General features: G+C 39.8%; 1 protein-coding gene across 1 annotated transcript in view; it reads right to left on the bottom strand.

The window, feature by feature from the left end:
- IL1RAPL2 (interleukin 1 receptor accessory protein like 2) overlaps positions 1-24,317 on the bottom strand; it is a gene marked incomplete at both ends in the record, with an annotated part of 317,482 nt that overhangs the window by 139,814 nt on the left and 153,351 nt on the right. Inside the window, 2 exons of the mRNA XM_084294337.1 lie at positions 4,715-4,868; positions 10,511-10,697. Of these exons, the coding sequence (XP_084150463.1) occupies positions 4,715-4,868; positions 10,511-10,697 (341 nt within the window). The remainder of the gene's footprint in view (positions 1-4,714; positions 4,869-10,510; positions 10,698-24,317) is intronic.

Genomic DNA, 24,317 nt, shown 5'->3' with positions numbered 1-24,317 from the left:
CTCAGGAGGACCCCCCTTTCTCCATCTTCCCGCTTACAGCTACTTCCATCTTCTTACAAGCCTATTACCTCACAGACCTGTGTTCCAAGCACATAAAAGTGCTTATTGAAAATTAATAAGTTCTGATAATGTTGATTATCTGTATATTTTTATGTTCATTTTTCAAGCTGGATACACTCTTCTTCTCTTATTAAACCCTGAGTGGTTTTGTTCAATTTTCAGGTTTTAGAAACCCTAAATCACAGGTGCTAACCTCATCTTTCCATCCACAAAAAAAACCACCAAGAAGCAAAGCGAAAACGTTTTTGTTTTCTTTTGCTTTTTACAGACTGAAGGGTTACATGTTACTTGCTAAGTGATAATGCTATTGTCATGTTTATTCAGTGAAAAGGGCTGACAAGACTTGTTTCACATCTGTCTGCATAATATAACAAACCCACGAAGAACTAGTGATGAAAAAGCTGTTTTCTTGACAACCTATTATTCTTAAATGCACCCAAACAGCAAGATGTAGGCATTGCTTATTAGTGCTGTATTGTAGCTCAGGATTTTGTCCCTATAAATATTTTGTGTCAAAGTATTTTTCACATATATTTTAGGCTGAAAGCCTTTTCCTTACAACCCCAAAGAAGAATAATTTCTGAAGCCTTTTATCATCCTAAACGCCCTCTCCCATACCTTTCCCATTGTAGCCACCCCATGACATTGGAAGCCACATACAATACTCCACCAGCCCTTGCTACAAATGCCTTTTAACCTGTTTGATTTGTGCTCTACTTGTCTACTATTAAGACCCAGATTCCTTTTTATTTCTGACAGTTGGCAGATGTTATGTTGATGGTTTCAGTTTCTATATATGAGTCCAGCAACCTTTTCTTTACTAATTATCTCATAGCAGCTAATAGAATGACTTGGTCACAGGAGGAAGAAAAGGAACATGAACTCCCCTTTTACCTCTAACTGAGCCATTGAGATCTCCCATTTGGGTCTACAAAAGTCAAAAGGCAAGACCGGAGTTGAGGAAAATAGTTCCCAAGGACTGGCACATGCTGTCTTTGCAGCTCCTTTCTGCAGCCACAGCCACTCTGGTTGATTGGGACACAAAAATCTGATAAACCAATCCTACAACAAGGAGTATTTATGTGCCAATGGTTCAACATCTGCCATAGCCAGGTCCTATTTGCTGCATGAAGAGGCTTGAATATTTATATGACCTGTGAATTAATTTCTGGATCTTTTAATTTTTATTAGATGCACAATACTCATACCATACAAACAGCTGCATGTATTACACATATCCTATGCAAATATTGCTCATTTCTGCCTCCTCTTTTCCCCATGGATTCTGAAAGATCCCGTTTGGAGAGCATAAACATGGCAAGTGTGGCAACACATAAAAAAACATGTACGAAGTCACTGTCTATCACTTGTCTACAAGTTATTCCCACAAAAGTAGACCTCTGTTCTGCATGTTCTCCACTTATGACACAACTGCATGGCTTTTAAAATTAATTTTAATTAAGTAAATAACTTAAATTGACTTAAGCAGTATTGCAAGTATTGCATACTTCAGTGGATGCCTGAAAGGCTACAGGGAAACTAGCCCAGCCTCCTCTCTAGCCATGGCAGTGCAGCTCTCCTTGCTCAAGGGAGCTGTGGAGTTGCCTGTTTCCCTGTCAGAATAACTCTTTGATAACAATTTGAGGTTACCATGGCTGCTGGCAGTGGCCAACAGGGTCTTGCTGTTCAAAATCCGTATTGTTAGCGGAACTCAGGCACACGTACTTTCCCAAATGTCAATTCAGGCATGTTAATAAGTAACTGCAATAGAAACAGCATTAGAAAGTCCCTGCAGAGCAAAGAGCCTCCGAAAGCAGTAGGCAAGATCCTTTTCTCCACATCTGCATTACAGGCTAGCAGAGATAATTCTACCACAGCTTTGCTGGTAAGCCTGCAGCAGTGTTTGCAAATGGTGATTTATACAGAGCAGTGTGTTCAGCAGTCTGAGCTCTGGTCCCATCCTACCTGCTCCTGGTACAGTGCTGTGTTGTGACAAGAACTCAGTTTTCAGACAGGGGAATAATGGGGCCCAGTGCACCAGCAATTCCAGTACAACAAAGAAATGGGCATACTGGAACAACTCTGGTGAAGGACCACAAATGCAATTAAGGAACTGGAACATCTATCATACAAGGAGAGGCTGAAAGAGCTGAGGTGCATCCATCTGGAGAAGAGAAGGCTCAGGAGGATCTGATCCATGTGTATAAACACCTGGTGGGAAGGCATCAAGAAGATGCAACCAGAGTGTTCTTAGTGGTGCCTCATGAAAGAATAAGAGGCAATGGGCACACAAAATGCAGTAAAAGAAATTCTGTTTGAACATAAGAAAAGTCTTCTTTAGTGTGAGGGTGGCTCAACATGGTGGCAAGTTGCCCAGAGAGGTTGTAGAGTCTCTGTTCATGGAGATATAATCAGAGGGTGGCCAGACATAGCCCTGGGCAGCCTGCTTGAGCTGATCCTGCTGAGCTGGGGGCTGGACAGGATGATCTCCAGAGGTGCCTTGCACCTACATCTGAACTAGCCCCAGGGTAAGCAAGTTCTCAGGATGTGTGCTAATAACAACAATAATATGTAGTTTTCCTTCTGCCTAAAGTGAGACGTATTCTTCAAACAAATCCCTAAATATGTCATGCACCAGCTCCAGCCTGTGATCTTACCTGCCTCAGAAACCACCAGCCACGCAACACAAGTAATCCTCTGCTGTTTGCTGTTTGAGTTTTATCACCCTTGCCCCCTCTCAACAAGCTGAAACCATATGCATGTAAAATTCACAAACCGAAACAAACCAGAAACAGGACAAAGAAACTTTACAAAGCAACAAGCTGCATGATCATATGCTTACATAATCCTGTGTATTACATTTGTATCTCCCAACGATACGTTCAGGTCATCGTCTACATAAACTTTCTAGGTTATTATAGATAACTAGAAATTTGACCAGCAAACACACGTCAGACACGTCTCCAAAATGCTTAAACCTGGAAAAAGTATTTGGCTAAAATTCATCTATTTTTTCTATAAATGGAGATGGCTTCTATATTTCTGACATTGTTGTAATGCTAAATACATAACGTATGCACATAGGTGCTTTTATGAACTAAAGGACATTTAATTTAATGCAAATTCCACATCAAATTACAAGGGAGACAATCTTCTGGTTCTCAAGCATTTTGCAAAAAGGAGAATACTTGCATATTTCATACTTACGTTTTTGATAATTCACACCATAAACAACAGAATAAATAACTTTAATACATACTGTAGTTAGTTTAGGACAAAGTCATTAGATTGTTAAGTATTAACATGCCACACGTTCATATAATGACGAAGAGAACACACCAGTTCTTACAAGGTCATGATAAGAGGCAGAGCACACTATCGGTAATCTAAAGAATATCCATCATGTGGAATTGAATTAGATGCATCTCATTTTCACTTTGTCAACCTTACTTCATATTCTGGTTGAAGACCAGCACGCTACCTAGGATAGCAACTATCCCCAAGGTATGTATTACATCTTCATTTGACAGGTCTGGGGGCAGGTAGGTCAAATCAATACTTTAGAGATCTGTCCACGGTCCAAAATGGACAATAAAAAATCACATGATGTATGAGTCTGGCACAGAGGGAAAATAACACGTTTAAGAATGAGGAATAACGATAAGAAAAGAAAAATGGATTTTGCTGAAAACAAAGGGAAGAACTGTATTTCAAGATCGTATTAGAGATACCATAGGGACTAATTCTGTTTGGTACAAGAGAATACGTTTCTACTTATCACCACTTCATGTAGGACCCATTTTAATGGGTATGTCAGCACACAGGAAAAAAAAACAACTAACCATTTGTTTATATGGTTGTGTGAAAAGGCTGAAAAATCTTAGCTGTTTTCAGATACTTGCAATGTTCCACAGACACTGAAGGCAAAATAATAATTACAGATGTCATACTGTACAGTGGAATGGAAAGGAATCAGGAATGCAGGGGTAGGCAACACTTGTATACCCATTCATTATTGATACTTGACAAAAAGTGATGGAAAAACATTGTTGACTAGATTACTACGTGGACTCAGAAACATAAACTGTATGAGCCTCCTGATAAGTAGGTTACTTCTTGACAGTCCAATGTTCCTAACTTCATTCTAGGAATAGGTTGTGCCACACTCTTCAGTGAAGATAACCCCTAGACTAGAGAAGCTGACCATCATAAATTAAACCAAAGATAAAATATGTGGAATAATCACTCCAAAAAATAAATCAGTGATTTATGATGCCCCTTTTGGCTTTGCTATATTCTAGGACAAACTTCACTAGAAGTCTGTTTATATGGGTTCACTCAGCTTCTCCTGTATGTAAGCATTAACGATGAAACTGGAATCTGAATTTCTTCCAGCATATGAGCTGAGCTTAGGTCTGTTCTACCCTTTGTTTTAGAATCAGCATTTCCAGGTTTTGTAGAGAGCAAAAGGTAGTGGTCATCTTCTGTGGAATTTTGTAGGTCTTGACCTAAATTTCTCCTAGTCTGAGACTACTTGGCCATCAGGGTTTGGTTTGGACTTATTTCTATCAAAGAGATGCACTGACATGTGAAAATAGTTTGCATTCATTTTAAAAGTTCATTTTTTCTATTGGCATAAAACAAGGATTCTTACCAGTAACCTTCAATTCAACTGTTCTTCGTATAAGCTTGCCTTCAAACTTCAGTTCACAGGTATAGTTTCCTCCATCTTCCTCCTGGACTTCTTGTATTAAAAGAGTATTTCCCTTCTGAATTACAATACTTCTCCACATTTTTGGCTTACATTCCTGCAGAAAAAAAAAAGCAACAGCAAAGAAACACTGTAATATTTCCCAGCTTGTATGACATAGGATTGTGTTGCCTGATCAGATTTTCAGTATTATATACATAAGTAAACAACCTCAATATATTTTGCAATTAAAATCCAAATCTAATTTCAGAAAGCATGGAGATCTGGAACTGGAATTTATCTGAAGACAGAAATTGCACAGAATTGTTTTTAAAGTTCACCAATTCCCACTGTATCACATGGGCCGTGTTTAGTATGTGGTGCCCTGAAGCAATGGCTAAGTATCTTCTCTTTTTCATGATGGACAACTGCCAAGATCTTTATTTTAGGATGGACCATTAAAACACATCTCTGTTTGAAGGGAGCATAGGCAACATCTGTTAAGAGCTAGCCTGGAGACACACTTTACGCACAGTCTCAGCCTCACTTACCAACAGAAGAACACAGGAAGAGCAGCAGCAGTTTTGTGAGCAAAAGAATTTGAGAAACCTGGTTTCCTTATGGCCTTGTGTCTCATCAGTGGCTTCTCTTACATCTAACGAGGTGTGAGCTCTGATTCAGCCCTTTCCCATCCCTGGGCTCTTTGTAGCATCACCCCATGTGCATCATCTGGTGGAGTACGTGGTTCTGATGGTCTGCAACTTCTACTGACTTTCCCAGGCAGATGTTAGATTTAGGTTCGTCCCTATGCACTGCGGTCCTACTGGAACAGCATTTGAGTCCTGTACAGAGTGTGTTACACAGGAAGAGATGGCTCTCCTTTTCCTAATGTACTGCATCCTTGCAACCAGACCAGTCCCTTTCCGCACTAATGGTACTCAGGATACCTCTTGAAATGCTCTGAACCACTGTGCATGGACACAGTCCTACCACTGTCTCTTTAAAATGGTACCTTAGGATGATATGTTTATTGCCTCTCAGTAGCTTTAGCATCAAGTCTGTTCTGCGCTCAAACAAAATCACGCCTTTCTCAGTTCTCTAAAACACTGAGTACTCTGGTTAATTCTGCTTCCCAGAGCACAGAAAGCAACACAGTTAGGACTCAAGTACCTTTAATGCCATTTATTCCCTCTCTCAAGGTGGCAACATGGAATGAGCTCTCAGACTGCGAATAACAATCCTGCATCACCATCAGCAGCAGGCTCACCAATTTCTGAAATTCACATAAAGAGCCCTGATCTACACCCCATTTTCTGTCTGCCTGCAGTAGCAGTGTCAAACATACAGCAAACAAAACAGAACAAAGCTTTCTTTCTTTTAAGAAACAACCAAACAAGAAAACATGTTGACATGCAAATATAGTGTATGACAGCAAAGGATTGGAATGACATAAATTCTACTTTTTCATGAGACTCCATGCACGCTCTAAATCTACAATGTCAGTTTCTAAAGGAGAATAATAAAGAAGTAAAAAGGCGAGACAGTGAGCTTCTGCCCTTGCACCTGAAAATTGAGCACTGAAGCAATTATCCCTCTTTCTAATAGGTCAAATTCAGTTACAATGTAGTCAAGTACAGAATACCTAAGATGTGCAATTCCACTGCAGGTAACAGTGTTCACGTTATCTTTCTGTCTCCAAAGCACACAACCTTGTCTTGCATGTGAACTTCAGCTAACAGCGATGACACACAATGCTCAGAATCCAGATCCTTTCTGCTGTGCTAAAAATCTGAGCTTATTGTTGTTACTAAATTGCACTGACATGGCTTGAGACTCGTGTGGGGAATGGATCTGAGCAGGAAAATGGCGTAAAGCCCTTTCTGATTTGCACTTAATTTTTAGACCTATTTACAGGGGCAATGGAGTTGCATCAACCACCTTCTTGGACTAAGTAAATCTGAAGTCTGGGCAGAGAATATGATTCAATTCCATTCAATCCTGATTTAGAAGGAATACAATTCTAGGAATAAACACAGTAAGCATATTTCAGATACGCAACCTTGCAGTGCAACACTGGAAGACCCTGCCATAAATATGTTACCACTTTAACAGTCTGTATATTTATTCTTAAAAGTACACAAATGAAGAGACTGAAAAGATGCATTTTCATATGCTTTATAGTTTTATATCCTACATGGTCACAGTAAGAAGGGCAACATCTTTACTACCATAGAGATTAATGATTTAGCACGATGTTTGTGCTGTTGTGGTTTTACAGTGAGAAATCGTTCCACTGACTTCCTTTTCTTATCTACTTAAAACACTTCATATTAAAGAACGATTTATAAGCCTCCCATTCCCAAATTTTAGCTAATTACTTTTTGTCTACCGACTATATGGGCTTTTTAAATATGTGTTGAAAGTGCCTCTTTTGCCTCTTTTATCCTGCCTCTTTTTTTCACAGACCAGTTCAATCCACAAAAAAAAAAAAAAAAAAAAAAAAAAGGGCAAAAAAGAGGAAGATAGAAAATCATAACGATGTCTATTTAAAGCAGAAAACAAACAACAACAAAAAAAGGCCAGGATGAAGTGAATAAAGAAAAAAAATAACCAGTCTTTATTTTGAAGAAACAATCTAGATTTTGCTGTCAAAGGTCTACTAATTTCACTAAAACAGTAAGTGCCCAAGTATATGACTGTTGCTTGCTTATCCAATTAATTGTTTTTTTCTGCTTTTCCATTATGTTTACCTGCTGGGAGAATGTAAAAGTTTCTTCTCTAACCTATGTATCCTCCACAGACATTTTAAATGTTTTTTTGTTTATTTGTTTGCTAGTTTGTTTTCCCCCCAAATAATTAATTAGAGAGTTATTATGCTGCTGCTGCTTCTCTTCTGGGAAATGTAAGTGGCAGCATCTCCACACCTCTATTTTTTGTAGGGTAAATAACTATTGTCCTTCACCCACCATTTTGATTGTTTTTACAGCCCTTCCTTCATCCTACTAGTAGGCAAGAGGTGGTGGAGATGGATTAAGGCTCTGCGTTCTAGATGTAATATACCTTTTTCCTCTGCCAGTTGATTTTTCTTGAAACTGCTCTTACTGTTAAATCCCATTCATTCAATCGTGCCTTGGCATATACATTTATTTCAAAAAAAAAAATCCTTATACTTCTTGTCAAAACAGTTCTAATGGGCCTAACAGAGCTGTGTGTATATCAATGGCATTAACTGTGGAAATCTTTCAAAAGAAATATTTCACGCACTGTAATTCTAGCCAGAAGTGAAGTTCATACTACTGTTAAAAAAAAAAAGCCCCGATAGCAAATGTTTTAGCATTACTTATTGGGTGTGTATGTAGAAATCTACTCAGGCATAATTATTTTAAGAGTGTATTTAAATTACAGTTAACTCCCTCTAAATTGATGCAATTATTGGCTCTGATTCATTAATCTCCCCACACAGAGAAGGCTTCTGGAAGGCAGGGCGAGTCCTGCACACTGTGAGCTGGCAGCACTGGTGTCTTTTCTGGTATCAGTTCATCAGTCAGAAGTCCAAATTCCCCAGCTATCAGGGGACTGACAGGCTCTCTCGTGTCCACAGGGATTTCTCTTTTCAGCCAAAGAATAAAGGAAGAACCTTCAGGACTTCCTCATATATATTTATGCACTATATATATGGACAATTTATACTCTCCCCTTGAAAATCTTCTCTAAATATTTCCGCATAATGAAAAGCAACTGCCTCCAATGCCTCTGCAACAGATTTACATGGGAAGATGGCTGACTATACCTTCATGGATACGTTAAACTCAAACACAAAGTTAGAGGGTAATAAACTGAAGATCTACTCTATTATGTCTGAAAACAAATGCATTCTTTGGGAAGTGAGGATCAGGTCCTAAACTGGAATATCACATTACACTATTTTTTGGGAGAAGGGACCTGCTTTTTTTCATACACATCACCTAATGTAGCCTGATTTTAAGTTCTAGACTGCAGTTTCTAGGGGTAACCCCAGTACTCACCATATTATCTTGAAATCTATGTAATTATATATTTTCTACAAACTAGACTTCATCTCTTTTCAAGAAGCAGATTTCTATTAATAGTTAATACTACTATACCCTCTAGAACATTTTTCTAAACTCTGTTTCAGGAATATGTTTCATGGTAAAACCTTCTGCATAATATTAACATTGACATTTCACATTACTGAGCTTCCTGACTCCGGTCCAGACAACAGAGGTGTTATCTAAAAACTGAACTGATAGCACCTCATTGTTAATTATGAATAAGGAGGTATTTGTAGTAGGTTATTCCATTAATGTCTCTTTGCATTATCAAGCCAGACTAAAGACTGTTGACCTGGACTGTCTGCTATTATCCAACCGTATCAATTCCCATCAATTTCACCACAGCAATGACGTGTCAGCTGTCACACTCCAGCCTGGTGTCACACAACCTGTGTGAGCAACCCAGGTAACACGTGTGGCTGTATGAAACCAAACCCCTTCCTTCCCTGTTCTTGGACAGCACAGAACATCAGTGATGTGGGGCTGGACATGCATCTTCCTTAGACTGATTTCTGCTCCATGACAGCTGAAGGTTATCCCTGCCAGATTATTTTTGCAGCATGCTAGAGCACAAAAGTGCTCAGGTGTTCAGTAATACCTAGGTAGACAGGGGAACAAGCAGCTTTTCTTTGGTACCCTTTTTTGTATTGAGATTTCAGACCTAAGTGAATACAAATATTTTACGCATGAACAGCACTGAAGATAGTCACCCATATGCTGAGAGAAACAGCTTCAATGGCTGAAAGAAAATTTTTGTTTATACTGACAGTGGGTTATGGCACGTTTTGTTACTATAAGCTAGAACATGTGAGATTTCTTTAGCTCTGCACGTAACACTTATTTCATACAAAATAATCATCTTTAAAGAATGTTAAGGTTGCTAAATCAAGCAAAAATTTAGAATTTAACTGCTTTGTGCATTTCTGTCTTCATTACCTAACAAGGTTCGTCCAAAACTCATCCTTCTCTTATCCCTGTAGTCCAAACTCTATATTTCGCTGATCCCACTGAGATCTTCCTCTTGTCCAACTATTATTTCCTGTTCCCTCTGACTCTCATCTCTTTATTCCTCCCCATTGTTTCCTGCAGCTCCTCACACTCAACAGCTTTTCAAATATCAGACTTTGGTCCACATCCAGACAGCATGTAAAACTTGCCAAGACCTTGGTATGGTCTTGGTACTTGATGTTACCTGACAGACAACCCGCATTTTAGCCATTGTTCAGTTCTCTTGCAGAGCTACAGCAACACAGATGTTCCTGCTGCTTCAAGTGCTGTGTGATACTTGATAGGCCTTAGAGAAGGCACAGCCATCACACTTACCTGTGGAGTAATAAAAGTATCTAGCAGGCTTCAGTTAAAATTAACAGACCTTGGTAAAATTATTTAATGAACCTCAGCAAAACTAAATGTATCTCTGTGAAATTACCCAATGGACTTTGGTAAAACTCAAATGGCCTTGGTAAAATTACCCAACAGATTTCATAAAAATTAATTGGGCAGCACTGCCGAAGCTGGCGGTTTTGGTAAAACTTTGGCTCCATTTTAGGTTGCTTCCCTTTATTTCTCCTAGAGCATCAGGTATGGAGACATCTCACCAAAGTGAAAACTGGCACAGGGCACAGTGGTTAAAAAGTGGAAGTTTTGTATAGCTTCAGCACAACAGCAGTAACACAGCAATAGTTACCTTGTACCACACAACATCTGGCTCTTGACTGGCTATTTTGTAATCCTCAATATCAGGACAGGAGATTGTCTTTCTCTTAGTGACTTCTGATTTTTCCAGATATCTGATCTTGCTGTTGTAGCAAAGCCCAGATTCATTCTCAGCTACCGTCAAGGACATGGACACCTTCATGCAATATGTTGAGTTTCTGCAGGGACAAAAATATGATGTCATTTATCTTACACACACACACACACATTATTATTATTATTATTATTATTTTTTACCAAGTCTGTTTCAGTACAGTAAGTTTTCTTGTTAAACACTGATTTTCACAAACACGTCAGCGACACATTCAAACAGTGGCTGTCATACTGTGCATTTACTGCATTACTAAAAGATGTAAAGGCTAATTTCCGGCTTACTACGAAGAACCCTGCAGAAATTTTGTTGACAAGTGATCCAACCCAGCACAGCAGCTCTTTTGATCTTGCAAGCCTACAGACAGGAAACTGTTGCCACCTCAAATGTTGGTCGGGATGCACTGATTCATCATTCCCATTTCCTCTGCGTGCCACAGGCACTCCTCCTCCTTCACCTTCAGATTTCACACCAGTATGCAGCACTTTAACAATTACGATGAAGGGTTATTGCTAGCTTGTGCTAGATGTTAAACATCATGGAGATAGAATTCCTCCCTCTGAAGGAACTGCCATATAAAATCCTACAGCATATGATGGGGGGTTGACCTTGTCCAGCTGCCCACCCAGCTGCTCCCTCACTCCCCCTCAACAGGGCAGGGAGAAGAAAATAAGATGAAAAAGCTCATGGGTCGAGATAACACAGGGAGATCACTTACCAGTTACTGTCATGGGCAAAACAGATTTGACTTGGGAAACATTATTTTGATTAATTGCCAACTAAATTAGGTTTAAATGCATGAGAAAGACAAAAAAAAAAAAAAAAAAACACCTCCTCACCCCTGATTTTAACTCCTCTGTCTCGCTCCCACTAGCGGCGCAGGGGAAGGGCATGGTGGCCATGGTCAGTGCCTAACAGCTCCTCTTTACTTCTCCTTCCTCCACACTCATGCCCTGCTCCACGCTGGCTCCTCACAGACTGCTCCAGCGTGGGCTCCTCTCCATGAGCTGCCGTTCCTTCAGGGCACATCCCCCGGCTCCACCATGGTTTCTCCACAGGCCGCAGGGAGCCCCGGGCCTGGAGCACCTCCCGTTGCCTCCTGCCCTGACCCCGGTGCCACAGGGCTGTTCCTCACACTTTTCTTCCTCACAGCTCTGCAGCCTCTCCTTTTTTTCAGATACATTTCCCCCGAGGTGCCCCCAGGGCCACTGCTAGGCCCAGGCCTGCCCTGTGGTGGGGCCGCTGGAGCCAGCCTCTCCTCACAGCGCCCTGCAGGCCCACTGCTCCACCTGGGCACGGGCCCCCAGCACACACGTGCAAGTCAACTGACACATTTTGGCCTTAAAATACTGAAAAATGCAATCCCTTAGCAATTAAAACCATTCCCTACTCTATCATGAAAGATTCCTGATAGGGTTAACAAGCAGAGTGGTTTGTGAGCTGTCTAAGCTTATTTTTTCCTTAGTATCAGGCCACAATAAACACAACCAAGCCAGCTCCTGTGCCTCATGATCATGAAAACAGGATTAAATTAAATTCCTTCAGACTCACATCTTTAACAGAGTTATCAGACACACAATAAAAAACCTAAACCAATGTTTGTTGTGGTGTTACTGTAAAGCATTTGCACTTTGCACAGGATTGTTGCAACCCAGACTGTCAGCTTCTGGCCTTCATTAGGTGTGATGGCAAGCAGAGTCCTTTAAAAGCAAACTACAAAGTACAAGCGACAATATAATGAGGCTCTTCCTCCCATCGTGCATCATTTTTGTCATTTTAATTGACTACGCCATAACCAAAAAGCCTGGAGTACATCTGACATGCTGGGTGGTTACTCCCATCAAAGGGAGCTGTGCAGTCTCTTGTAGAAGATATTACGGCTTTGCTGCCGCCTCTTCCATCGCAGCTCTGCTGCAAATGACTTCAATGGCATGGCAGACAAATTTTGTTGTGCCCTATGCACGTGGAAAGCGATCTATCAGTCAAACTTTGACACTAATGGTACTGGATGCCTACTCCCTCCAAACGGACTCATGACAATGCTTTGAATTAAAAAAATAAATAAAAATCCTGTGTGCTCTGTAACAAGTCTTTTTTTAAGACATGTTTGAACAACATGTCACCCTGTCAAGTGAGCCTGTAGTTAGGAAGAAAATAAAAAGGCCTAAAGGGGCACTTCATCATGGCTCTAAGCTTCATGCTAAACAAGTGCTGACAGAACAGCGTGCAAATGGCTTGTCAAAGGCATGCCATGAGCAGGTATTTGCAGAAGATGGCATCTGCAACGCAAATCAATGAGCGATCTTCTGAAACCTTCAGCTTTCAAAGTCATCAGAGTTAGGTATTCAACAGAACCGACCATAACACGGGGCTCCCAGCCGAAGCATCTTACATCTCCCCAAAGGGCCTTCTGCCAGCCTGAGGCAGGACTACTCTAATAACGGGGAAAGTGAGGCACAAAGAGACACTCAGGAGTGCAGGACAGGTCCCAGAGCTGAAGTCACCTTCCAAATTTCAGATTAGCCCTCTTCTACCTTCACACTGTCCACGAGCAACAAATGCCACTGACATGAAAATACACTGCAGGAAATACTGAATTTGCCACGCACTCCGTCTTCCTGCTCCCTTATCTTCACAACACCACGTGAACATTCACGTAATAAAGTCAGCAGGTATTTTCTCTGTCCCACACCTTAGAGGAGAAAGGCTCTTGGTGCACTGCCATGCTCTGTTTCAGTTGAGAGGCTATGGAAAAGTCTCATCCTCACAAACTACACGAATTGCACTTTTACTTGAAACAGAAGTTATCTGGACTAAACAAGATGCATCATTTTAGTGGGCCTTTTCAGAAATACCTACATGATTTAGGGAACATAAGTCAGCTTTCTTCTAAAGCTACCTGCTTTTGAATAGGGTTGCCTTCTTTGTAAGAAAATAAAACATACTTGGAAAATTTCAATGCTTTCAAATACAGCCCTGAAATCCACAAAAAAAATGGGTATGACTATGTATAATCCATAGTAATAAATCAGGAATGATTATTTAACTTTCCTGAATAACTATGAGTATTACTGAGGGAAATAAGGTCACATGCTCTTAGTAATAATGATCAAGGCTAATCAAGAATAACGACTTTGAATAGCTGACCATTACTCAGTGTTATTTAATAGTACTGTATTTTCTGCTAACAATCTTGCATTATTTAGATTGCATTTTGAACAGTGCTGGAGACTACTTCTATTTAAAATGCTTCCTGGAACCACGACCTAAAAACGTAGTACTCTTTTCACTAGTTACAATTAGAATTGAATAGAATTGAGTCAACTAAGTGCCTGGTGAGCACTATCACTTTTGTTCATACTCCATAACCAAGACAATAAATCTGTTCAGATTCATGATGAAGAAAGCCCTCCCTCACTAAGCCAACAGCAACAGACTTGAAAGCTTTATGAATGCTTCTTCATCAGCCATTCACATTAGCACTACTGATGGTAATTCAAAAAAAGAGCAACTTCTGCAATTGCAGGAATTCCAGTTAATAAAGCAACAGCCTTCCTTTAATCTAGTCAGTTTGGGATAACAGTTCCATTTCAGTCATGTGCAAAACAAAACAGCAGTTTGATCAGCTTTGCTGTTTTTATCCGTTTTGAAGCAGAAGCCTTGGACTCACTGTTTACAGATGATGTGAGCCATTCCTTCGTTTGCTAGGCAAGCTGATCCCCAGGTTGGTACAGAATTCACCACACAGTCCTCTAAGCAGGGTGGTGGGTCTGCGTTCACTTTTCTTGGAGATTTCTGTGTCTACTACCTTTCTATCAGCCCAAATGCTATGAGACAGAGCTTCCTAAGAAGATATACAACCTAGATTGGAAAATAATGGTGCAGGTCACTGAGGTGATGGAGACTCACCTACAGAGGTCCTTCAGGAAGCCCATGAAGCCGCTGTGCTGGGATGGATCCAGCTCTTCCTTTCCAACTGTTTTCATGACCTCTGGTTCTCCTTAATTGAGCTGCATTTGTTTCTGGCAATGTCTGTTTTTTGTTTGTTGGTGGTTTTTTGTTTGTTTTGTATTTTAATAAAGATATGCAGACTGGCATGAATCCTCCTTTTCTTGCTTTTTTTCTTCTAAAAGCTAAGCAAATGGCCTATTATAGGAATCACAGAATTGTAAACCAGAGAATCTCCTTTTGTTTTCAGTACATGGTCATGGAACTCTGTGGAGGAGGTCAGTGCTCCCAGCAGTTTGCAGACTGGCAGGGCAGGCGAGCGTGTTTAATGAGAGAAGCTGGAACATGCAAGAAACAAAAGGATCAGCAAAGCCAGTAAGCTGGGTTTTGCTGTCAGAACTGGTGAATGAAAGATCAAAAAGGATGCAGATGCATCTTCCGGGTGGTTGGGGAGGATGCTGGAGGGCTTGTGATGGTAATCACAATATCAAGAGAGATTGAGAGTCATATACAACTCAGAGTAGAGAGTAACGTTGACTACATGGAACCCAAAGGAACCCAAGAAACTGCAGAGAGCCCATTTTCCACATGTATAGGAAATAAGCCAATGAGTTTTGAAGTGTGTCTTTTAATAGTTTGTGTTTTGTAAAAGGTATCCAAAGCGGTCATCCTCCATGAGACCCAATTACCAGTGGTTTCCTTGTTTATAAGCAGTAGCAGTGGTCATATGAGGAATGGAAAAGAAAGAATCACTCTGCAGCATGAAGAAAAACATTGTAAAGTCTTACGTTTCCACACAAACTAAGATTTATAACTAAGATTTATAATTCTCTATTTCAAGGAGCTAGTTATAAGCTGGGCCTACTCTCTGGACTGAAAATGTGAAAAAAGGTTTAGCTTTGCCAGAGTTCACAAAGCAGTTTTCCTCTGTTCTGTGGCAAGGCATTCATAATTCCCAGACCACCTGGAACTGGCTCTGAAACACAAACTGAAGCCAGCTCAGAATCCAATAGAAAGACACAGGCAAAAACAAGGGAGCTTAACAGGTCTCAAAACAAAAGCAAGCAAAATTATGAGTTTGGCTTCACTTCAAAGCAAAGACAAGAGGAAAAAAGGGAGAAAACAGAGAAATGGTTAAGAAGGGCATTTGAAATTGAAGTGGCAATCCCTAATTATTTTTTACTTTGTTTGGATTCAACACAATTCATCAGCCCTAAAGCTGAATTCAAATTAGAAAAAAACATTCACAACTTTGACAAAACTGTTTTCTTCAGCATTTCTGGTTTCTACCAGGCAGGGCGGTTTGTTAAAAGAGTCAAGTAAAACAATTTTGTCTCTAGTATGCAAGGGACATATTCTCTTCTCCTGTTTATCAACTGTCTTATAAAGAGGAAGTTGGCAAAGTGGATGAATATTTTATTCATACCTACTAATTGAAAAACACCCTAAAACTAGAATTGCATACTTATACAAGAGGATTTGCATTATTATTATAATTTTTAATTGCAGTCTCAGTTTTCATTCTATATTTATTATTATTATTAAAGTTCTAAGACTCCAATGTGGTGGTAGATCCAAAAGCTGGGAAGTATTAAAGCAATTCTCAGGAAACAGCACAGCTCAGACTTAGACCTCTCCCAGTATACCTAAACACTCTGCCTGTCTGTTTTAATGACTTTTTCCACTGGCTTAGTGAAATACTGATTACAGGTCTGTGTAAACCATCCCCTGCATTTATCTTTGCTCGTTCTGAATTAAATGAACAACAGCAACAACATCACCAACCCTTTTTATCTGTCTTGAGGTCCAGAGCAATTAATCCACTACCAGCTGCTATTAGAATGCGTTACCAGCTTTCAGACTCAATTGAACAGTTGATGGTTTTCCTCTCTGTTCATGAGAATTTGTATCATTTTATTCCAGATTAAATTTCACACTTGACAAAACTATTACCAGGTCATTTTATTGGAACCTGAGATTGTTTCACCCAGATCAATGAGCTCATGGTTTGCCAATCTTTTTAAAGACAAGTAAGTACATTTTTTGTTTGTTTGTTTAGATGACATAAGTGTAGCCTCTTTCCTAAAAACGAACAAATAATTTTTTACTCTTCCAAGGTTTCACTCCAGCATTACCTTATTTCTCTGCAACTACAACTTTTATGTGTCTGGGGTAATTGCCTTGAAGAGATCGAATTCCCACTTGTGGTGTCAGGGGTTACAAATAATCACAATTATTTTCAAAGTTTTGAAATTACCCCATGTGCTACATTATTTTCTTGCTATCATTTTGCCAAGTGAAAGAGCAATACCTGAAGTGGAACAATTCAATGGTTTAATATTGTAGATGTTCCCTGAACCATACACCACGAAGTACAGTGATTCCGTGGCATCTGTGTGTGATACCTGGCCTGGGTGCAACTCCAGACACCCCTGTCTTGTAGTGCTTGCTCATTTGCTTTTATAACTGCAATTCTAATCCCAGCTCCTATTCATGATAAGGAAAAATCCTCACTCCATATTAGATCTCCTTTAACATCTGACTGGTTTTCAGGATCCTGGTAGTTAAAGAAGATGTCATGGAAATACGATCTCAGAAAATTAAGAGCAGGATACTAAAACATGTTACAAATCCAATATTCTTTCATTATTTCTACCTCCTCTGAACCTCCAAGAATTGTGAATTCAGATGGAAGCGCCATTCAAATGCCTGTTTCTTCAGGTAGAAAAAGTATTTTGTGCTGAGCTAGCCATCACTCTTAAGAATTTTTAGTCCTTCTGTACATCTTTTCTTCTCAGACTTAATCACCACACAAGATTCACTAGAGACAAGATGACGATTTGACTTACACATACTAGATGTCCCAGAGGCCTATGTCTTACAATGAAGAAAAACTAAAACATCACTACTTAAAAGACAGAACTTCTGAGAACTTACTGAAGGGTAATCTTAAAAGGCTTACAGTGATGACAGCTTGAAAAACAGATATCCAAGGATGTCTCCACAAGTTAACATTCAGGAATATAGTTCTCCAGAGAACTCACCAGAGTTCTCACCAGAGGTCTCACCAGAGGCACTTAACTGCAAGCCCTGTATTTCTCACAGTGAGTTTAGCTCTGTTTAGGGAGTTTTTAGGCTTCTTGGATACTGGGACAGAGAAGAAAAGATGTTTGTATCTAGCAGTTGAGTAAAGTTTCTCTCAGTTCAATCTACCTCATTAAAGTTTAGATAAGTTTACATTTTAGTTGGATTTGAGCTAACATCCTTATTAAGAAGGAAATGTGACACAGAAATGTCAGAGTGTGCCTAGTGCAGCCAGTGATATAGGCCATAACAGCAAGCCCGTGATTTGAAAACACAGGAATTATCTCTAGCACCGTATTTCTTAAAACTCTCTGAGAACAGGAAGCGGCACACAGCCTGATTTGCACATGGCTAAATGCCTGGGGGTGCCACTTCTTTTCTAATTGCCTTCACACAAACAAACAGTGGTCCTGCTGAACTCTGGATCATGACAGCAGCAATCAAAAACCACACCAATCACCAGACAGTCATTACAACAGGGACTAATTGGGCCCAGGGGAAACTCTCCTAGCACTTAAGTTGAATCACACAGGTTAACAGAGCTCCTTACTTCCTTTTAAAGTCTTCAAGAGTGTTAGTTACGAGAAATAAATAAGTGAAAATATAATTAAGAAGAGAGAAAAAATGCAGAAGCCCAAAGAACACAAAGCTATCTCAGCACATTGCACCTATGCTCACAAACTATCTGGTCTCTACCAGCTTCAACACATCCTGTTCCAGCAGAAAAAAAATAAAAATACAATTGCCTGGGATTGCTATTAGGGAAAATTTCTTCCTTGCCCTCAAGTATTACAAAGCAGTGTGCTGCCCCGAAGTTTGCTACTGCAAACGACTAAGACCCTTTCATTTATTTTCTAATAATTTTCTAGTAGAACTCTGTATATTACTGTTAAATTATATTCTTTTACTGAAAAGACCCATTACGAATGACATAAATCTGAGGCACAGGGACAACTGCTTCCATGAAGGAATATATTAAGAAATCCCCTTCCAATAATTTTGCGTTTGCAATACCCTGGTTCTGAGAGCATTGAACATTTTCTCCTTTATTTCTTCCAACCCACGCATGGGTGAATTAGTGTATCTATTCTTTGCTTTATTATTAGGCACCTAGCGCATAAAGCAAAGGTTGAGTTCAGGATACCCATTAGATATGTCTGCACTGCTAAACCTCACTGATTTTGTTGCCTGAAGGAATAAAACCTGTGGAGTATATCCTTCATCATGTATGTACATCCTACTTGTAGATGCAATGAGGAAAAGCAAGCCCCCTTCAGTTTGTAAACAGGCAATCGAGCACATAAAACAATGGAAGTTATTATCTGATGGGTTATAAAAAGAATGCTATCATGAATAAACATGACGTGAATGTCATTATGCCAACTGGCAGGGAGAGCTGTCTGAGTTCTGCAGCTGAGTCCTCCTGACTGTGTCTCTTATCTTAAGTTTTGTATTTGTTTTTTTTTTTTTTTTGCCAGAAAAGAAGAAATCACTTACCAAATACCAGTTTTATTCCCTATGTATCTGTCACCTTGTACTTTGGGCATGATGGATTTCCACAGGAAAACTTCCATTTGCCTCTCCTCTCCCAGGACACACACAATGTTGCCTACTGACGTTATGGTTACAGCTGGCTTTGATGCAGGTTTCAACAGGAGTGGTACATGGGTAAGCACATTCTCCTCCTTTGCTGTTTGGAGAACAGCAGGGAAATGAATCCCCTGACATGCTGGAGAAGAGAGGGCTGAGGATGGTTGAATAATCTTGGCATTCGGTCTCCTGAAGGCAAAGATTACTTGGCGAGGAAGCGGTCACTCCACTCTGTATCCTTTCTCCCAAGCAGGCAAGGTTTGAAGCCCACCAGGGAAGGCATTTCATCCGTGAACAACCAGTGACAGCGAGTCAAAATGTTACTGATGCACTGCAGCATGCAGAGCTCTTGCTCCAACAATCTGTTGGGACTAGAGGGTAATGCCACTCATTTTGATAGGAACTAAAGCTGGGATTTTACTGCTAGGAAAACTAAAGAATACGCAAGACTCTCGTGTTGCTGGATGCTCTCCAACTGCAGAGCAACACAGACATTCCTGCTTGAAGCCCTGACTGTTCCAGCTTCATGTCAACATAAACACTGGCTTTCAGAAAGACAGAGGATGGATATCTTCTATTTTAAATCTTTAGAGAAGGAAGGTGAGTGAGCAGTATGCATATCACCACGAAACAAAAACCAATATTTGTTTCCCACAAGTGTGTCAAAAGAACATGTAGAACTGATTTCTCTCAATAAACACTATGTCATCAAAAGGATTTGCAGGAGCACCATCAGTTTTTACATAGTTTTAGACAGAAAAGTAGAAATATTCTGATTCTACTTTCCTTTGCATTTAGATAATGCCAAAACGTTTTATCTCAGTAAGCTGAATTTTATTTTATGATGAATCATGCTGACTTTATGTTGTATCTGCCCTAACACTGTATTCAAGTATAGAATACTATATTATTATAGGGATTTTGTTTATACGGAATCTGTCACTTTTAACAGGGGAAGTGTCACACGTTTTTAATGTGTGACATTTAATGTTAACATCACAAAGTGCCCGGGAAGAGTAAGCCCTGCTGTACCCATGCACTTGTTCTATGTGCGAAATTTAACTGACTTCTCCAAAAATGCCTGAGACAGTACAGCTGTGAAAGCTATCAGATACCAGTGTGCAAGTATGAGAGGCAACTAGGAGATGCGTAGTACAGCAACCACTTAGATGTGCTCCTCTTGGATACCAGATGACAAAAGACTACTAGAAGGTATCATCTTTGTACCTTTTCAGAGTAACACGATGCTGAAATGGATTTGAAACATAAACCAATTTTGCTCATGAATTGAGCACTGGATAAAGCCAGAAAACATTCTGCAACAAGAAGACACAAAATGAATGTATTAAAACACATACCAGAACCACAGAAGATGGCTGCAGAAAAAAGCAACCTTACCCCTCCCCATTTTCACAGCATGATTTAGTCCGATTTTCCTGTTTGGTCTTAAAGACCTGGAAGAAGTCTTCTTTCCTTTCACTTGGAAGATGGACTTCCAGTGCTCTGAGAAAAGTGGCACAGCTTTTCCTGGGATCACGGGTGACTACTGTAGTCCAGGCTGCAGGCATTTGAAACAAGTTCCTCAACTCCTCCTCACACCCACTGAAGCGAGAGCACAAAGGTTATGCCGCAAATTAAGTTTTACTGACAGCACCTCTAGGCTGTCTAAATCTGATTTTGATTTGCTGGTCATGCGCTTCACTGACATTCAGAAGCCTGAAGGCTTAAAATCTACTATCAGTCTATGTTATTGCTGCTCAGAAAGGAATATTTCAATATTTCACTGATGGCCTGATGAAGGCTTGATTCTTCTGTGCACGTCCGTGGCAACGCTGTTCTCCATTAAGAACTGTACAGATAGGAACAAAGTAAGGGAAAAGGATACACAGATTTCCTAACTTGATTTGTTGGCAGTTCTCTGGCATCAAATGCAGGTATTAAAGATCTGCAGACTTATTTCCTTACAGGCATGCATGGAGCCCCCATTTGCTATTCTACCTCTGGTACAGAAGTCGAGGCTTACGTCCATCACTCAGTCTGGTGACCAAAAACCCGTACCTCCTGCTTACCCTGCACCCCTTGGGCCCCAGACTTCTTACCTTCCTGATTCTTATTATGGGAATTGAGTTTGTTGTATTTTACCAACTAATCAACAGCAAATAAGTACCAACATTTTACCACTTTTTACTGATCTCGCTTGCAAAGCATTTATTGTATTTCAGTTTATTTTGGAGCTGGGCCCAGTTAGAAGAAAGGCCTTCAGAAGTAGCTCCTTGCTGAGGGCAAAGGTACAGCTAAACTTTGCTGAGATTTCTTCTTCAGCTCCTCTTCTTTTATCAGGAGATCCAAGTAGGCCCTGTTCTTCTTCACTCTTTAAAAAGCAGTGCCTTTTGACACAGAAAAACAGATGTGTTTGTGCAGAGGGCAAAAGCAGCACATCATCTGGCAAATGAACTTCCTACACACTCAGAACTTTGAGGCCACCCTATGCTTTTAGATCAATTTTAGCTTCCATGTTTGCTTTGCTTTCATCTCTGAAACCTTCAGTGAGGAGGATGTTTCAATCCAGAGTGCTGATGTGAAAATCCCAGAAAAACAACCTCTGTAAGAGAAATGCTGACAGCTTTATCTAAAAGTAGCATCGGCAGGTGCTGGAAGATTAACGGCATATCCAAGGCCTGTACTGCAAGGAGACCTCCAGAATGCAGCATTTCCAGATTGTGCACTGAAGTCTTGACACAAATGTCCCAGCATTTATCTGGGAACCCTAATGAAACACACTTCTATCCACCAGTCAGCAGCCCTGACAAAAAAGTCACGTGTGAACAAAGCAGTTGCATGGAATTTATGAGGGTTACCCAACGGAGATGAACTCCACGTTAATTTAAAAGTGAAGAATCTGGATCCCTTAATATGCCATGGCCATGCTTAATGCAGGAGAAAAATACTACCCTTTGGTTTCCATCTCAGTGTCACCTCAACGTCAAAACATATCGTGAGAAGAGAGAAATAAGGTTTAATGCAACATGAATTTCCCGCTATTACCAATACACACCTGCCTATGTAACAATGTCTAATCAGTTAATAAAGGAGAGGCAATATTTAAATTCTGCTACCAGAACTCTCTAGCCTGGGAGTAGCAATCTCTTTCATTGATGCTGCTCTAATACACTTTAATTTTGTTCAGCATTATGAGTTAATTTACAAAGCAGGCGTCAGTACTACTGAAATGACAGTTTTGTCATTTCAAGAATTCACTGATACATTTAATTTTTATCCATTTCTAAAATCGTTGCCATATCAAGCTTGCCTTCACCTGCTTGTCCCCATCCTTTTCAAGCAGCTTCTGACAATTTCCTTCCAAGTTGCTTCAAAGATGAAGCATGCCTTGAACCTGTAAGCATCCATGAGCAACCAAGAAATGGAGCTCCTTGAAAAACACAATTTTATTAGGATCGTGAAGAATCTTTTCAACAAACAGGAAATTCAGTGAAAAGTGCAATTGCCATTTTCCCAGTGCAGTTCTCATGTTTGCCAAATTGTCTTCGAGTGGGGAAAATATAACAAGCTGGGGGAGAATAAACCAGGATAATTGTTGCTATTGCCTGTGACACCCGTTGTGTACAACTTGTTAAAAACCCCTGGTGTTCAATTCCATTCTTCTGTCAGAGAAGATCTTCCCAGTTGAAGCCATTAACTTTGGGGACTGGGACCCGTTGTCCCCACTTAGCCTTAGCACCGTGTCTGAGCACCTCACCCCCTAGTGCCCTTTTGTAAAGAAAAGTACATATTTCAGACCAAGAAACAAAACAAAACAAACCACTTCAGTCAAAATACTCTCAATCAAAAACAAAACAAAACAAAACTTCAGAAGCTTTACATTTTTCTGGAACTAAAACCCCTTTCCTCCTATTTATTTTTTTTTTTAATTCAACTACCAAACCAAAAGACTCAATTATGCATGCAACCTTAGGCCCAGTGTTGCATACTGATGGACACGGTGACCTCTTCATTTCCAGTGCATTGAGTTCTCTCTAAGGTCTTTATTCATTCAGTCTACAAAAGAAGGCGTTTGTAACAGAAACTGTTAATGTTTCTAGAAAATAAAATCAGATCCTAGAATTCCTGCTCTCACCTGTGACACAGATCCTCACCTTTTCTCAAAGCAGGTGATCCTGGTTAATGACTAAAACACAAACATCTGCTTATCCCCTTCTTAAAAAATGGATTAAGAAAGCTGAAATTACACAGTTAATGTGGTGGACAGTCTACCACAGACCTGTGGTCATATTTCAGAACTCTACCTCTAACCTAATTTTAATGAAATTAAAGTAAATTAGTATTGCTATTTCCTCAGCTATTTTAAGCCCCATGCAATTTTATAGACAATAACAGCAAGGATACATTACCATATTTTTGGAAGAAAAAATAAGTTAATTCAAGGAAGAAATATGGTCTCTTATGTGTAATCACTACATATAATAATCTGCACTCCCACATAAATCTGAAAAAGGCCAAAATGTCTGCAATTATGTAAGTAAGTTCTAGCACAAACAGCAAAAACATATAACTGACAGGGAAGATGATACTGCTGTGTAATGCCTTCCAAGAAGCATGTCATATAGTTTTTATCTGAAAATTAGAAGAATTCATGAATTATTTAACAACCTTCCCATTTGTTACCAAAAGTACTTTGTCATGTAAATGAGCAAAGGGTTTTGAAATTTCCCAAGTAAAAGTGTGTCCCAGAATTTGATTCAAGATCAGTTATTCATTGTTCACATAGGATTTGCATAAAATTTTCCAGAAGTATTAAACTAGTAATTTGATTAGCACTGCAGCTATATCTTATGAAACAAGTATGTCTCTCCTGAAACATGTAAACCACTATCTTCCTGTAACATTTCAAAACCATGGAATTCACATAACCCCAAACCTGTGATGGAGCAGCTAATAAAGGAATAATAAACTCCAAAGGCTGCAACACAGACTGAATAGTGAGTCTGGTAGATGCAGCTGACAGTCAAACTGGGTGTTGGCTCTTCCCATTACAAACCACGTACCA

Source organism: Netta rufina, assembly GCF_964035555.1.
Source record: "Netta rufina genome assembly, chromosome: 12".
In the NCBI taxonomy this organism is placed as follows: domain Eukaryota; kingdom Metazoa; phylum Chordata; class Aves; order Anseriformes; family Anatidae; genus Netta; species Netta rufina.
This window is presented reverse-complemented; position numbering and strand designations above follow the sequence as displayed.